Source organism: Haemaphysalis longicornis, unplaced genomic scaffold (genome assembly GCF_048455015.1).
Source record: "Haemaphysalis longicornis isolate Haplotype H1 unplaced genomic scaffold, Haemaphysalis longicornis Haplotype H1 scaffold_12, whole genome shotgun sequence".
NCBI lineage: Eukaryota > Metazoa > Arthropoda > Arachnida > Ixodida > Ixodidae > Haemaphysalis > Haemaphysalis longicornis.
In genome coordinates this window covers 32781093-32797641 of record NW_027526225.1, presented here as the reverse complement: position 1 = coordinate 32797641, position 16549 = coordinate 32781093, and the positions used below count along the sequence as shown (strand labels likewise).

The following is a 16549-nucleotide window of genomic DNA, read 5'->3' as shown; positions in this document are numbered from 1 at the left end:
AACGGGCGAAGTGCTTTTGATAACACGGTAAGGACCGTGGTATTTTGCGATGAGCTTCGAAGGGAGACTTGTAGTGGGACATGGCACCCAAAGCCTAACAAGGGAGCCCGGCGAGAGATGGCGTGGTGCACTGGACGTGTCGTGGCAAGATTTCTGTAGCTGCTGGGGTGCAGAAGTAACTAAACGAGCGACCTGCCGGCATTCCTGGACAAACTGCGAAATCTGGGACATCGGTGCGCACTCGGAGGGGTCAGGGCGGTGTGAAAGTACCGTGTCCTGCGTGCAGGTTGGTTCTAGTCCGTAGAGCAGAAAAAACAGTAAAATATCAGTAATTGTCTGCCTCGCCGTATAGTACGCATATGTGATGATCGGAAGAATCTGATCTTAGTTGGAAAGACGAGATGAAATATTCATATACAGCATGTCTCCAAGAGTGCGCTTGAGACGTTCTCCTAGGCCGTTGATTTTCGGGTGGTACGCTCTGGTAGTGCGAAAAACTACGTTGCACTCTACCGAGAGCACTTTGACAACTTCAGATAAAAAAAACCTCTGTTGCTCAGCAGCTCTCGTGGCGCTCCGGAGTGAAGGATGAAGCGACGAAGAAGAAAGGATGCCACCTCCCGCGTTATGGCGGCTGACAGGGCTGCTATCTCGGCGTATTGCGTGAGATGGTCGGCCGCAACGATAATCTAGCGGTGTGGTCTAGATGTGCACGGTAGTGGCCAGTAGAGATTGTTGCTCACTCTATCGAAGGGGCGCGCAGGGCGCGGCAGAGGCTTTAGTTCGCTCGTCGTTGGTCGCGGAGGAAACTTACGACGCTGGCAGTCTCTACAGGAATGAACATATTTGGTGACGAACGTGTACATTTCTCGACAGTAAAAGCGACGACCAAATCTTTGCTATGTTTTCGGGACACGTCCGTCAACACACTGAGCGTCCCCAGGGAACAAAGAGCAGATGTGCAACCGTAAATGGCGAGTGATGACAACGAGCCATTTGCGACCCTCGCTCAAAAAGATTTAGCGGTACAGGAGTTGGTCACGGACAGTGAAATAAACGGCTTGATGGTTAAGAGAGCGTTGCGCGGCTTCTGGCGACGGTCGTGACAAAAATTCCACAATGAATTGGATCCACGGATTCTTTTGCTGTTCATCAGCCCTGTAGATGATATCAAGGGGTGACAAAGCACACCCCACAGGAGATACATCGTCAGCGTCGGACAATAGAGGAGACCGAGAAAGGGCGTCTGCGTGTGTGTTTTTGCGGTCGGAACGTTATACAACTGGTATATCGTGTTCTTGCAGTCGTAGAGCCCAGCGACCGAGGCGGCAACAGATATCTTTTAGAGAAGAGAGCCAAGAAAGGGCGTTGTTGTCCGCCACTACGTCGAATGAACGTGCGTAGACGTACGCGCGAAATTTTGTAATAGCGAAAACGATCGACAAACATTACTTCTCGGTGACGGAGTAGTTGACTTCTGCTTTAGTTAGGGTACGGCTGGCGTAATTGAGGACGTACTCCTCGAATCAAGTCTTCCCTTGTGCTAGTACTTCGCCCAGGCCAACACCGGCATATATTTCCGTGGGAGCGTTTGGATCGAAATGTCGTAGTACAGGTGGCGAGGTAAGAAGGTGGCGCAATATATCGAAGGCTTTGTCGCAGGCAGGGGACCAATCGCCGATCTCGTTCTTACCACCAAGGAGCGTCGTCAAAGGCGCAATGATGGTGGCGAAACTGCGGACAAAGCGCCGGAAGTAAGAGCAAAGTCTGACAAAGCTGAGAAGTTGTTTCATTGTCGTCGGCTTGGGAAACTCCGGCGCGGCTCCACGTTATGCTGGGTCTAGAAGGACACCGTCTTTTTGCACCACGTGGCCTAACATAGCAAGTTTTCGAGCACCAAACCGGCATTTCTTCAAGTTTAACTGTAGTCCCGCCGTGTCAAGGCAGGTCAACACTGGTTCGACTCGGGTAAGATGCATCTCAAAATCAGGGCAGAACACGTCAATGTCATCTAAGTAACGCAAGCATGTTTTCCACTTCAGGCCACGCCATCTGTTGCCCATCATCCTTTCAAAGGTCGCTGGCGCGTTGCACACCCCAAACGCCATGACGTTGAATTTGAACAGCCCGTCATGTGTGACGAAGGCAGTTTCTAGACGATCCGCTTCTGCCATGGGGACTTGCCAATAGCCGGGTCTTAAACCAAGCGAAGAGAAATACTCCGCTTCTTGCAAGCAATCGAGGGTGTCATCTATGCGAGGAAGCGGATATACGTCTTTTCGAGTGATCGTGTTAAGCGCCGGTAGCCCATGAAGAAGCGAACTGAGCCGCCTTTTCTGTCACGAGTACCACGAGAGATGCCCAGGGGCATGTCGTAGGGCGTACAACATCGCACTTGAGCGTGTCCACGACGTGGTCATCAATGAGTTGGCGCTCCGTGGGCGACACGCGGTATGGTCGCTGCCTCACGAATGCGTGGAAACCGGTGTCAATATTGTACGAAAGAGTGGATGCCCGACCTAAAGGGGCTTGTTGTGCATCGAGATAGTCTCGGAATCGGTGTAGAAGGGTCAGAAGCTGGTGTTTATCTACAGGCGCTAAATCGTTGTCGATGGAACGTAAAAACACATCGGAGTCACAATTCACGGTAGGACCAAACTCGGCGCGGTGCAGAGATGCAGAGTTCTCAGATGCATCGACGATGATATGATCTGATTGTCAAAGGGCTCGACGTGGCCAAGACATTTACTGCAAACCAATGGGGCGGCGTATGATGACGGGTTTGAAACGAGTGTCGTACCGAGACCAGAGCGAATTTGAAGGACGGCGAAAGGTAGAAGCCAACGTTTGCGGGCTCTGAAGAGTGTCGACGGCGTCAAGAAATCCTTGGTGTCCGACAGACAGCCCCAAGACACGGAAACAAGTACAAAGTTGCCGGGCGGAATGTCGATATAATAGCTAGCCATCAATTTGGCGGTTCGTTCGGGTATATCAGTGTCGTATATGGGAACAGTTAAGCCTCACCGAATGACAGCGTGATGTCACTACAAAAAGTCCCAACTGAGAATGATAACGTGCGAGCACAAAGGCCAAACGGTGAAGTGGATGATATAGACGCCCTCCTGGATTGTACGTCGGGCGGTGCACGTGACCAATGTTTTTTTCTTCTTAAGCATTCGCGGTGCGGAGGGTGAGGCCAGAAACAGTGGTACAAATGTTTCTCAAAGAACGACAAAGTTTTTCACGTATTACGGACACAGCGGCACCAGTATCAATACGAGCAAAACAAGAAAACCTTCTACGGTAGCGGCAATCAAGTTGTTAGGCCTTGGGAGGATCGCGATCCCACAACCCACGCCAAAAATGTGGTGACGTTTATTGAAAGAACCGCCTGCAAACCGTCACGTCGTCTAGCTAGGCCAGAGTCCGTGCGGGCGTACAGGGCGTACTAAATTCATTCTTCTGCGATGCAGCCGAAGAATCAATTTAGTGCGTAGATTCAAGAGAGAAAGCGAAAAAAGAAAGAGGAACGGGACATCCTGATCGGAATTAATTCAGCACGGCCGACGAGCCGTTTATGAAATTTAGGAATAGATGGCGTGACACCCTTCCCTATTGCAGTGGCCTAGCTTCGTGCCCCCAAAAGGCAAAAGCACTAGCAGGGTTCATGGCAGTCCAAGATGCTGCACGGGAGCCTGCAGCAACTTTCTCCAGTGATTGGAGAATCGGTGGCAAGAAATTAAGAAATGTTTATCCGTTTAAATTTCATGACAGAACTGACACAAGGGTGAGGTTGTCAGATCTGCCCGATAGAGGTACCGTTTAAGTGGAGGGACATCACAATAAAACAATAAAACTTCGCACGAGCAGGTTTGGCAGAGGCTTCGTTTCCAACGGAACTAGGATGTTCGAGTGAAGGAGAAATGGGTAGCCCGTGATCAGACACGTCCTGGGCCAACACATATTGGCGATAACGGGCTAGCAACACTCACGTGAACGGAGAAGCACGTCCAGAATCGGTAAAGCCAATGACATTTTTGGAAACGGATCAGGGCCTTCATTAAGGGCTAATCCACAGTGTCCTGGCAATCAAACAAACCTAATATCCCGCACATGAGTAGGAAGACGGGAATTTTCAGCATGGAAGTGACAGTTTGCGAGGAAATAGCTATGCACACGTAAACAAAGTCAGTGAGCATGAAGATTTTACCAGATTTTACCAGATAGAGTTTCAGGACGGCAAGAAGAATAGCAAACAATTCTGCATAAAATATGGGAATATACTTAGGTAAACGCAATGAAAAAGACCAATTCAATGCCGGACAGAAGACACCCACCCCAAATTTCTCATTTTCCCCTGAACCGTCGGTTGCAATAACAACGTGGGATGAGAACTCAGTTTGGTAAGCCAGGAGATTGTTTTTCATAAAGTTAGTAGAAAAAACATCATTTTTGTGAAAGCTATTAGCAAAAGAAATCTTCAGTACTGTGGGTTGAGACTGCAAAACTGTAACTGAAAGGAGGGAGACCAATAAGAACCGAAAAACGCGATTGCATGTTATATAAAAACCGGAGTTGCGGTCTGAGCTGAGCGAGCACACACTTGGTCTTCTTCATAAAGGACCGCATGGAACATGACCTCCTAGAAAGACCGTCCACGAACTGCTACCCTATGTTAGGACATAGCCACTAAAAAAATGTCCATCTTCTGGTGATCAGAATGTTCGCTAGAATTTATTATTTATTTATTTATTTATTTATTTATTTATTTGTTTGTTTGTTTGTTTGTTTGTTTATTTATTTATTTATTTATTTTGTTATACATACATAGGGCCAATTTGATCAGGGATTTCAGTAGGAAGAGCGGGACCATAAAAGTTTGAATAAGTACACAATCCAGACACACATCGAAATGGCTTTTGGACCGAGGAAAGGATAAAAACACGAGTCAACAAAAGTTGCTGGTAGAAAATAAGTACAGTGACTTTGATAGGGTGTGACCCATTGACATATGCATCATGTAACTCAACAATAAGAAAGCAGAATACGGTTAAGTAATTTGTGAGGGCAAATTTATACAAACACAAAGAAAACATGATCAAGAATCACCAACGTATTTTACGTTCTCTTTAATTCAGTAGTAAATATTGCTTGAGCGGAGCTATACTCAGAAGAAAGAATATGATGACATCACACTTCGCTGGGTTCAATACACGCACAAACACACAAAGGAGAATCAACAAAAGTTTTCCGGTTGCATATTACAAGGTAGTTTACGACCAGTGTTAGAAGCTTGGCTAATTCTGTGTTGCTAGAAATATTCGGGTTTAGTTTATTCTACTAGTGGCCAACGGAAAAAGTGGGTACTTGAAGAAGTTTGAGTTGAATGAGTATTCGTTAATCATCATTGCATGTTTTTCGCGTGTTTTTCAAATCAACTCAAAGCAAATCATCTTTATTTTTCCAAAGAACATTAGGAAGGACACTGGTCCACTTGACAAGGGTTGGGCCTACCTTTAGAAGTCATGTTTAACATGTTGTACATGTTCAATCATGTTACATAAATAAAAAATCAACAAGGAAACATAAAGCAGAATCAAGTACACAGAGCAAGATAGCAGGCACAACCGCGGAATCAATGTCACCGAGCAGAATGATAGCTTATTCACGATTACACTGCCATACAAATGAGAAGGAAACGTTTCATCAACATATGAATAAATTCAATATTTCTCTCAAGATATCACTCATCATGTAGCAAAGGTTTTGCTCTACTAGTATTTTTTATTGTTTTTTCTGTTTGAGCAGGTAATTTATGAGCGTAGGGAGAGAACAGCGAAGCATTAGTCCCCCATAGCACGTTCTCAAAAAAGGTATTAGCCAAGGTTCTCTGGTTGGGTTTTGTATATGGGCATTTGCTCTGTCAAATCTGGAAGGGAGGTTAATAAATTTTCAGGGTTAATTATGCTTTCTTTGTATCTCATCGCTAGATGATTTGAGTAAATTTGAGATAGAAACTAAATTAAAGCGATGGAAAAGCGGTTTCGTGCGTGCGTGGTAGTCTTCATTGGCTACATATCGAAGAGCTTTCTTTTGGAGTTCGAGTAGGCGATTTAAGTTCGTTATCGTGGTTTCCCCAAAAAAAGGACACAGTAATTTATATGAGAGAGGAAAATGGCATTGTAAATTTTTAGTTGGATGAGATGAGGTAAAAAGAAACAAACTTCGCTAAAATGCTCACAGCTCTTGCAATACGGGACAGAACATGATTGATATGTAGAGCCCAACACGTTTTTATGAAAATGGACCCCAAGAGCTTTAATGGAGTCGACTACTTGCCCATTGTTGTTACGAAGGACAAGACTTCCTTTTTACACAGTGCATAATTGTTTGGCCGAAAATAGAGTTGCCTTCGTTTTTGTTAACGGTTATCTCCAATGAATTTTACTTGCTCCAAGAGTTCAATTTGCAAGACAATAAATGGTTTATTTCCAAGTGAACTGTCGTTGTGCTAGAATTTGGGAACAGTATTGTCGTGTCATCCGCAAATATAAGAAATGTTGGTTTCGCACTAATCTTAATTATGTCATTGATGTAAATGTTAAAATGCAGGCGGCCAAGGGTGCTCCTTTGGGGCACATCTGCATTTACACTTTTAAACGAAGAGAGGGAATAACCTATCACTATGGCTTGTTTACGAACGTTTAGGTAGGGGCTGAGGAGCTGAAGAGGTCTACCCCGTATTTCATGCAGCTCTAGATTTTTATACAGCTCTAGTATACCGCTCTAGTTTGATCAATCGTGACAAAGGTGGACACATAAATGTTTAAATGGCCACGAACAATTCATACATATATTTTGCACGTCCTAACCTGCATCTATCATTATAGTAATAACGCCAGCCTTTTTTAATAGTTCAGTTGGAGAATCTCGAAGTTTGAACCGGTTGTAGATGAGCTTTAAGGCTTTCCTTTGTATTCCTTCCAATTTAGTTTTTTGATGTTTTCTGAATGGTAACCAAATATTGTTTCCATATTCAAGTAAGGATCGCACAAGGAAACTGTATGCAATGAGCTTCAGAGGAGGAGGGGCATGCCGGAGCCGGTATCTCAGTGTATGAGTGTAATCAAGCGGTGTAGGGCAGCTGATAAAACCTAACTTATGTGTGCGTCCCATATCAGTTTTTCAGTTATGATAATTCAAAGATATTTATGCTGGTTTACTCTCGTTATGGGAATGTCAATATGTGTAGTAAAAATTTGACCTAGCTTTTTTCGGCTTGCCGACAAGAATGTACGCGTTTTTGCATTGAGGGACATCTGCCATTTACGGCACCGGCGGACATTTTTAAAGCAATATTTGAAGGTACATGGTCGTTGGATGTGTTTATTTTTCGATAGAGCACACATTGGTCAGCGAACAATTTGATTTTCACATTATTATTTGTATGCAGCTCTATATTAGAGAAGAAATAAAATTGGTGCAAGCACGCAGCCTTACCAGACTACAGATGTAACGGAGGGGGTAGCCGAAGTCACATTGTTGAATTCAACATACTGTCTACGTTGAGTCAGATCATTTTTGATAAATTTAAGAACAGTAAAATTTTCTATGGTGCTCTGAGGATTTTTGGTACATTACTGCGTGATACCATGTCGAATGCTTTGGGAAAATCGAGGAAGATTGGGTCAGTTTGTTTTTGAATTTGAAAAGTTCATATAAAACAGGCATTATTTGGTCTTGTTTGCAGCTGAAAATTTTTACTATGTTCAAAAAATAGCATATAACAAAGCGTTATTTTGGCTGCATGTGTTTTCTCATTTGGGCGTGTGTGCTGACCGCAATGCTGGTTTTAGTGCTTGTTTTCATTTTGTTACTGAACTCTTACCTAATTGCTTAAATCTTAAAGTCTTAAGTTTACTGTTTTCCTTTAATTAGCTGTTTACCGCTTTTTAAGGCCTTATAAGATGCTTGTATTGTGAAGTACTTTTTAAGTCATTTTGTGCAGAATATTATGTACATTTTCCTTTCTGCGCTGCCTTTAATAACACCTTGCAACGCCCCACGGCTATTTTCCTGCTGTTCCTCAAGCTGAATGTTATGAAGAAATCCAGAGAAATAATTTCTACGAAATAAGCAGCTTTGAAGGTGTTTTAAGAATACACAATCATTTGACGGCAACATATTTTTACCGAGCACGAAAAATCATCTTCTCTATTTTCAACCCCTACTGCACAGCAACAGAGCTTTACCGAGCACCTCAAGTTCGATGGTTTAGTTCCAAGCGCATCGTGGAACGTTTTCTCTTCGGTAGTTCTACACATGTCTATTTTGCTGTAATTAATATACAAATGTTATGTTGATAATAAACAACTACTCTTTTGTTCATGTAGCCTGGTGCAGCATACGTACTGAATGTGTGCATGTATAAAATGACGAGAAATAATTTATTCATTTTTCAGTGAAGGAAAGCATGCCATATTCCCCTTGTGTACCTGAGGACAGCAGCGAATATGTAGACATGGCATGCATTTCCAACCGATGTCTTCAATCTCTGCCAGTGTCCCTACAGCGCCTTCAACAACACCTATCAAGGGGCCAGACTGAAGGCTTTCTTCGAGAAGAATACATGGTCAGTACGAACGGCACCATGGTCGTTTTTATGATGATGGTTTTGTGGCTTCTCCGGGGAGTGAAAAACCTGGCCGAGTCTAATAACATGTTGTGCTGTACAAAAGATAGTTAAATACTAGTTTCCCAGTAACCGAGTACGTTAAAAGCCTCCCGTCTCTAGACAAAGCTCAACGCTCCACATTTTGCGACAGCTGTTGTACTTAGAGCTCAGAAAGATGAAAAGCTGGTCGTCGAATACGATATTTGCGGATTAACATTCACGAGATGTGATGTTTCCTCAGATGGCTTAACAAAACAATACTCTCAAGAATCATGTGGACCATTATACACTGTTTTCGCCTTCAAGGCCTTGTATAACCGATTGAGGATTATGCGGGCTGTCCCTGGGATGAAGTTTGCTACGAAGTTTCATACTGCTTTTGCAAAGAATGAAATTAAGCGCTACAGAAGCTTTTATGAGTAATATCCGAGCGAAAGTTCTTCAAATAATAGAATTGCCATAAGAATGAGCACTCGTTTAAACGCCTTCAGCTGTTTCAAAATTTCACGTGCGTTATTTTCTTTAGGGGTCCAGAAAATGCAAATTGAGCACTGCCTACTTCCCGTAAAACGAGTCTTGTGGGAAGTTTTATCCACGTTTTTTAAAGTATGTGTTGAAGTGCCTAAAGCTGAAGCCTTAAGCTGAGTTTATATTAAAAAAATTGTTGTACCTTATCGCTGATGCATTATAACAACTCCTGAGTGGCGTCTCGCTCAGTATGGTAATTGAAAACACCCTGAACGCAAGGTCACGTAAGATTTCAAGAATATTGGCAATCACACCTTGAAACCTTTATTCATGCTGTGATAATCCGCAAAAAATGTCGCGGTGTTGATGGCATACTCTCTACAACTTGAATCAACTCACACGCGGGTGGGCATCGGTACTACTCCATAAATCACACCTGGCAACAAAGTAGGCTTCACCCTCCTACCGATGGACTGCCTTTGTTTGCAATCTGTGGGGGCGTACTGTCTCTTCAACTAAAAGTCAAAGCAACATCACAGTTCCGCTTTAGATAGGAAACATCACAGTTCCGCTTTCGCTGTTTTAGTGTGTTTCTTTCCCTCACTACAATTTCAGATTGCTCTTACGGAAACCACTTAGATAACAGTAAAATTTAAAAATCACTTTTTCCGTATTTATTCAAAAGAACTTACCGACAGAATTCTTACGTTGCCGTAAGATGATCAAGCTCTGTAGTGCACATGCAGCTAAAGGGTCTTCGGATGAGAATCAGTCCCACAACAATTGCGTCAACTTTCAACAACCACACCCTTTCGGCTCTTGCGACAAAAGCTTGCGTTCGTAAAACTGAAGCCACATTGACAATGTTTTATTACACAACTCCTTCAGACATACCTTGAGCCTGCTACTCAGATCGCCGCATTTTTATTCCCCCTAATTTATGGTTTATACTTAGGTGTCTGGTTGCACCTAGTCTGCTGCCATCAATACATAAGAATGGCTAAAAGCTATCTGAGTCTGCAGCAACCGCGGGTATAACGCTTTCCGTAAGGTTTCCCTTCCTTATTAAGGTTTTATTTAAAAAACTCTTTTGTTGTCTCTGCAAAACAACAAATCTATAAATTTTGATGTTAAGTTCATATACGCATAAAACTTATTTAAAAGAAAAAAGGTGCACGCTTGTGGGTTGTTCTCGATTGGCCTTTTTGACGTAATAATGATCTGCGTTCTTTCAACGGTCCTCAAAAGCACCAGAACAAAGGCGCTATTGCAAACCTAATAATTATTTCGAAATAGCGATTTTTCATGTACAGCACAACAACACTTTCCTATGGGACAAATAAACAAGAAAATATTTACATTTATCTGAGGCACACCAGAGACCCTAACACGTGTTGCAGTACTTGTGTAGCTCGGCGAACACATTTCTTGTGTGAGTAGCGACGCCGGTTTTGTGGTTACAGCTTGCCGTCTTCTCCCCTAGCACTGTACGTGTGCCTTCGGTATTACCGTCGCATAACAATTGAGCCTTCGCTTTGCCTTACGCTATCTTCTTCTAGCCAAACAAAGCGTGGGGAAGTTTTACCCCTTGCAGCAAAAATACAACCATGCGTTGTCCAGAACAGGTGATTTTTCGCACTGAATTTTCGCAAAGTGTGACCGCTGGTGGAACTGGTGTAGCCAGAAATAGTTTCGAGGAGGAGGTGTAAAACCCCTCCAGTCAAGACATTAGAAATGGTCGCCTGTACCAGAACAATACTTCATTTTCTGGTTATTCTTATTTCAATTTATAGATTCATGGTGTGAAAAGCCTGGGCCAAAAAATCCCGAAGGTATGGGGGGATGCGCCATGTTTAATATTTCGGTGTGCGTTCTGACACCGAGACACCCTACCCCCCTCGCTACCCCGTTGGGTGATGTTATTCGTAGGTGTTTCTGCATGACTACACTTGTTGTTGTTTTTTTAGTGGAGCAGGACCTTGATTTTCTCTTAAGGTGGCTGTTTAATTACAACGGGAATTGTTGTCAACGATGCAATGAATACAATGTGTTGATGTACACAGAATCCCCATGGCAGGATCAATAACGGCCGAAAGTAATTTCTTCAAACGAAAGAAAATTGCGTCTTACATTACGGGTAATCTGCACTTATGGGGTTAATTTTATCCGTTTGCAGCACCCTGTGTCTTGTGTTACATTTCAAAACAAATTATCGTTTCGGTTGTATACCGAGTCATTGTTGAGGTATTTGTGCTAGTAGTATAACATTCCTTCCTAAGCACCTGTTTATTTATTCAGTCCATGCGAAAAGGACAACTGCATCCCTGGAACATCGCCGCGAAGCCACAAAACAGACCGAAGAATCGTGAAGAGCATGTGCTTCCATGTAAGGCCACCTTTACACATGCTGATTTCTGCGCTTTAGGTTGTGTAGAGCATAACAACAGCTCCATTTTTTTCTGGCTTATCCCTGTATGGTTAAAAGCTATAAAGGAATTGTTTTGGCCCATGATACTGGTTAACGTAAGGAAAAAAGTCGCGATGTATGACCTACAAGGTTAAGAAGGCTCATCCCACTCCCTAAACCCACAGCTTGAATTATTACAAAACAGTGAGTGCATACGGCTTCATTCCCTTTTTTGTGTTTTATCACGGAGCTTGTCAAGACATTACTTCAGTAATTTTTATGGGATACTTCCGTCAGCAAAATGTCTCTCGTACAGAAATAAGTTTTACTGGATAAGTTATATGTAATAAATTATATTTATTGAATAAAAGCTATTTGATAATTTTTTAACTTGAACCCTGCGTAAGCATCTAATTGTGCTTAGCGCATTCGAGCACCGAATAACGATTCAACTGTTTCTTGTGAAGCGGCTGTAAATGACGTTTATTTATCCCTCGTTTTTACCCTGCCATCAAGTCCCATTTACTCAGCGTTTTATGTGGCTTCAACAACTCACACGAAAACATGCCTGTTAAAAGAAAAGGTTTTATTTGTCGAGACTACTTCGAACAGGAAGATGCATACGCCTCCAGTGAGCGACAGTCGAAAAAGTTATTTGTATTCATACAACGCTAGTATAACTGCTAATCACTTCTGCATTAAAAAAAAGGTCGGCTGATTGGCCAACTTCCCACCCCGGTGGCGAATGGTTTAATTCGTTGTTCTGGGGAACCCAAGGACACGGTTTTTTATCCAAGGCACGACGTCAACTTTGTAGATCGACGTGAGAAACTAAAACGACCATCTGCGAATATTTGGGCACGCAATAAGGATCCTCAGGTGGTCAAAATTAATTCAGAGCCTTCACAACGTAGCGTCCCATAATAAAGGAGTAGTTTACGCACGTTAATTCCTAAAACATAAAACAAATGATGGTTGTATTACACGCTGACACATGAAATGAGCTTCCTTCTGTAATTTACAGATGACCACTCCCGAGTGATTCTGGCTCCATTGTCCGCGGGTGACAGTACCGACTACATCAACGCGAACTACGTGCAGGTCAGCGCACCTTACTTGTTCAAAAAATACATTTTGAGTAGCTTATCCACAAACAAGTCTTTGTAAAAACTACATCTAACCAGACTGGGTAAATCCGCACTGCATGGCAAAGCCAGCGCAGCCCATATTGCATGTCTGTGGTAAGCGCATTTTATCTCCAGGACGCGATATTCTATGGCGGCCTATCGGAACATTGTTGTGTTTCCATTTTTGTGTATACCAAGCCCGGCAGGGTAACTTGTTAGGTTCTATAAATGTAAAAATATCTATGGTCAAAAAAGAAATAAATGGGCAAACGTACTTGTTTGCGACCTTATTGCGTTGTTGACCATGCACTTTTTGTATTCGTGTCAAGCACAAATCCAAAGACTTTACATGAAGAGCTTTAAGACGAACATCAATGCGGCGTTTATAGTTGCAACAGGAACCACTGCAGTGGCGTCAAACTGATTTCGTATGTGGTGTTCCTGTAGCAATACTTTACTATATTTCTATTTACTTTTTTCTCAAACACTGCCTAAGAGTGCACCGAGGCTAAAGGCAAGAAATGCCTGACGGGCCTCGGTGCCTTTACACGATACATTACATACATTCAGAACATAATGAACTGTTCAGCTTTGCGGTTCTTTACATCAAAATTAGGCTCATAAAAATAATGCAATAATAGGCAAATAGAATGCATATATAGTGCAGATTGTACATAAACTGAGAAATCACTTGATGTCCACTCAATCCTTGTACGACAGTTATTTTGTCGCGAACAGAGTACCTCGTTTAAACACGCCCACATATTGTTAACCACCTGCCTAAGCAGGCTTCATATTTCTTCACAGGCGAAGAAACAATATCGGTGGCTAAAATGGATCACTGGGTATTGTTCGTAGCAGAACATTTTGCTCTAAATCGAGTGGGCAAACCCGGAATATACACTACACATTCTAGAGCTCAAGTTATCAATTAGGAGAAGTTTGTACGCGCCTTTGGTGTACCGCTGAGCTCGCTCCCTATTCAGTTCGCTGTCCTTCTCATGTTGGTCTGAAAAACACTTTATACCTTTTTGGTCAGCGTTATGCCAAGTATCATTCATAAATCACTCAGCACTTTCATGTATTTTATACCCCTCACGATAAAGGCAATCTGCAACAGCTGTACACTTCAATTTATGGACTGGTTTAAATGGTTTAATGAGGAAATAACTACGAAAAAAGTCATCTTGTTTGGACTTCACCCGATGTGTTACATGTCAAACTGAGCAATTCGTTATCTCGCTTTCGTTTCAACTTTCGCTTGCAGGGGTACAAGTTTCCGGGGAAGTACATCGCCACACAAGGTAACAATGTATTGACCCCTACGACCTCCTAACCCTTGCACTTGTCTTTAATTTGTTTTGTTTAGTTTATTGAAGGACCGCCAAGGAAACGGAAATTACATTAGGAGTGGGGATATCCACTACCGAAAAATTCGGGAACGCCAAGAAAGCCCGGGACCCTTACCTTCGCCACTTACCTTAAAGCCAAAAGCATGGCGGTGGTTAGTGGCAGCTTCTTTATAGCTTTTAACTTGTTCACTCGTATTATCACATTTTTTCTTTCGTTTCTTTGCAAATCGCTAGGTAATACTTACACTGGCCTATTTTTGCTACATCATCTTTCTTTTTTGTGGGGGGGAAATAAAAGTCTTTCTAAAGAAGTGAGCACTGGTAACATGGTTCCTCCTCTCTTATCACGCTAAGTATGTCAGCAAGCGGACGGGCACACGCCACAGCTTAATACAATCACGTTTCTGCACAGCTGGTATGCCGTTTTCTACACATGTGTAATCACGTTGTTGTGTTGTGCGGCATGCACTATACGAGGACTTTTATGGTCCTAATTCAGAGTTTTGTAAACTGGCCACATTATATTCTCCAAGATCCAGTTTCCTAGCCCATCCCCTAAGAAATCGAGTGCCACCAAGAAAGGCCGAACAAAACCGTTAGTGCCCTTCCACTCTCTGGAGAAGGATGACCTGTGAAGCAGAACGCAGTTGACGGAGTGCACGAAGCAAAACACGTTTTTTTGTGATTTACAATTGAACATGCGTACTAGCCAATTATCTGAATGCATCATGGAAGGACCCGAGCTGCTAGCAGACAAACATGGAGCTGTTTGATCCGCTCTTGCGTTGTAGGCATCTTACTCTTTGTATACCACACCAACCCAGTCCGCTCGAACACTGAAAAAAACATGAAAGCTCGCACTGGGCCGTTACGTAAACATTTAAACTTTCCTCATCCACAACGAAATATCAGTGATGGCATGAATCCCATAGTAGCGCATGCACGCCCCTCCGTCCACTCTTAAAGCGTACACGCATAAACCGGCTTCCGGTTATGTCCCCTTGCTTGAACGTGAAATACATCGTCGAAAATCTCCCTCTGGAAGCATTTTAGTCGGAACAAGTTAAAATGGCTTACGTCGCCATTAGAAGTGGGCAATTTGGTTTTCTTACAGGAAAAATTCGCAACTTCTCGAGGAGCTGTACCTAGAGGTGGCAATGGCAGCGGCCGCGGCTTTCAGTTGTTTTCGTGCCCATTCGCTGTTTTCTTTGGGCCGACGCTTTTACAATTCCTGCTGTTTTTCCTCTAGGCGAGCGACATGCGTCTGTCCCATAGCGTAATAAACATGGCAGGCCTCGAGCATTATTGAAGCGGACAAACATGTGACTGTCCGTCTCCATCACAGTAGAAGACATCGTTCTATCTGTGTAACAACTTAATGATACCCAAACCGCTCGCTTTCGGGGGACGGCTGACAGGGCGCATTGAGCCATCAGAGTTCCGCGTTTAAATCTTCCAGCAGCACAACGGGCATGTCATCGATAGCGGGCTGAAACCCACCTGCGAGTGCTCGCACCTTCCTTCCACCCCAGACCCGCGCACGCGTAAGCCGGCAAGCGGTGATTGGCGCATACTTACGCGTGAAATAGACCAGCGAAAATGTCACATGGAAAGCCTTTCAAGCTGAACAAGAATGATGGGCACACGCCGGTGTTCAAACAGGAAAGCTTCTCTCCACACGGGAAGATTTCGCTGTTACTGCGAGAGATAGAATTCCAGGCCGCAACGACTAGGGCTACAGGTTCGGCGGCGGCGGCTTTCGGACGTTTTTACCATAGAGTTTCTTAGAAAAGTATACTATAGAAGAAACTGTTCCTGGTAATTCATGTCGTCGTGGGGGTTTATGGGAAGACCCCAGTTTTCGCTTGGGTTTGGCGTGACAAATGGATGTTTAGCGGTCTTTTATTTGTTTTCATCCCTATTCGTTAACACGCCTACGAGCTACGTGGAAGCCGAAATCCTTCCTGCTCTGTGGTAGCCGCGTTCGGGGAACCACCGGCAGTGCGTCATCATACCTGACGTTGGTTATGCTGCAGTCAAAGGACGTATGACAAAGCGGGTAATATGCTACCACGAAATTTCTAGCTGACTATAAAAAAAACGCACTTCGACGAAGACAAGATACGACAGATACCGGCGCCTGTATCCGTCCTATCTTGTCATCGTGCACGACTGTTTACCGCCATGTTTTCTTTTTGTTGTTAAACTGTAGCTGACGGTCGATGCAGCGGTTCACCACGAAGGAGTCGTTTTTATAGGCACGCTGAAAATTTTTTTTAAAGTCTTCAAACAAGTTATTATTTCGAATAATGGTAAAATTAAAAAATTAGAGTTTCTAATGAGTTTCCACCCACCCCTCCCCCTCAAACATTAACATTGTTCGTAACAACCACCTAGGCCTGCAGAATTGCAGGCACAACCGTTCCTGCAAAAATACGATTTACTTCTATTTTCCTTATTTTAAAACAGCCCGTTTTATTTTCCACACGCATAATTGCATATTATTCATCGCCATTTTGTG

General features: G+C 43.4%; 1 protein-coding gene across 1 annotated transcript in view; it reads left to right on the top strand.

The window, feature by feature from the left end:
- The window catches only part of LOC144162555 (receptor-type tyrosine-protein phosphatase kappa-like), a 109084-nt gene that overhangs the window by 30160 nt on the left and 62375 nt on the right, over nt 1-16549 (top strand). The window contains exons 4-7 of the mRNA XM_077693144.1: nt 8463-8632; nt 11441-11528; nt 12574-12650; nt 13944-13980. Of these exons, the coding sequence (XP_077549270.1) occupies nt 8463-8632; nt 11441-11528; nt 12574-12650; nt 13944-13980 (372 nt within the window). The remainder of the gene's footprint in view (nt 1-8462; nt 8633-11440; nt 11529-12573; nt 12651-13943; nt 13981-16549) is intronic.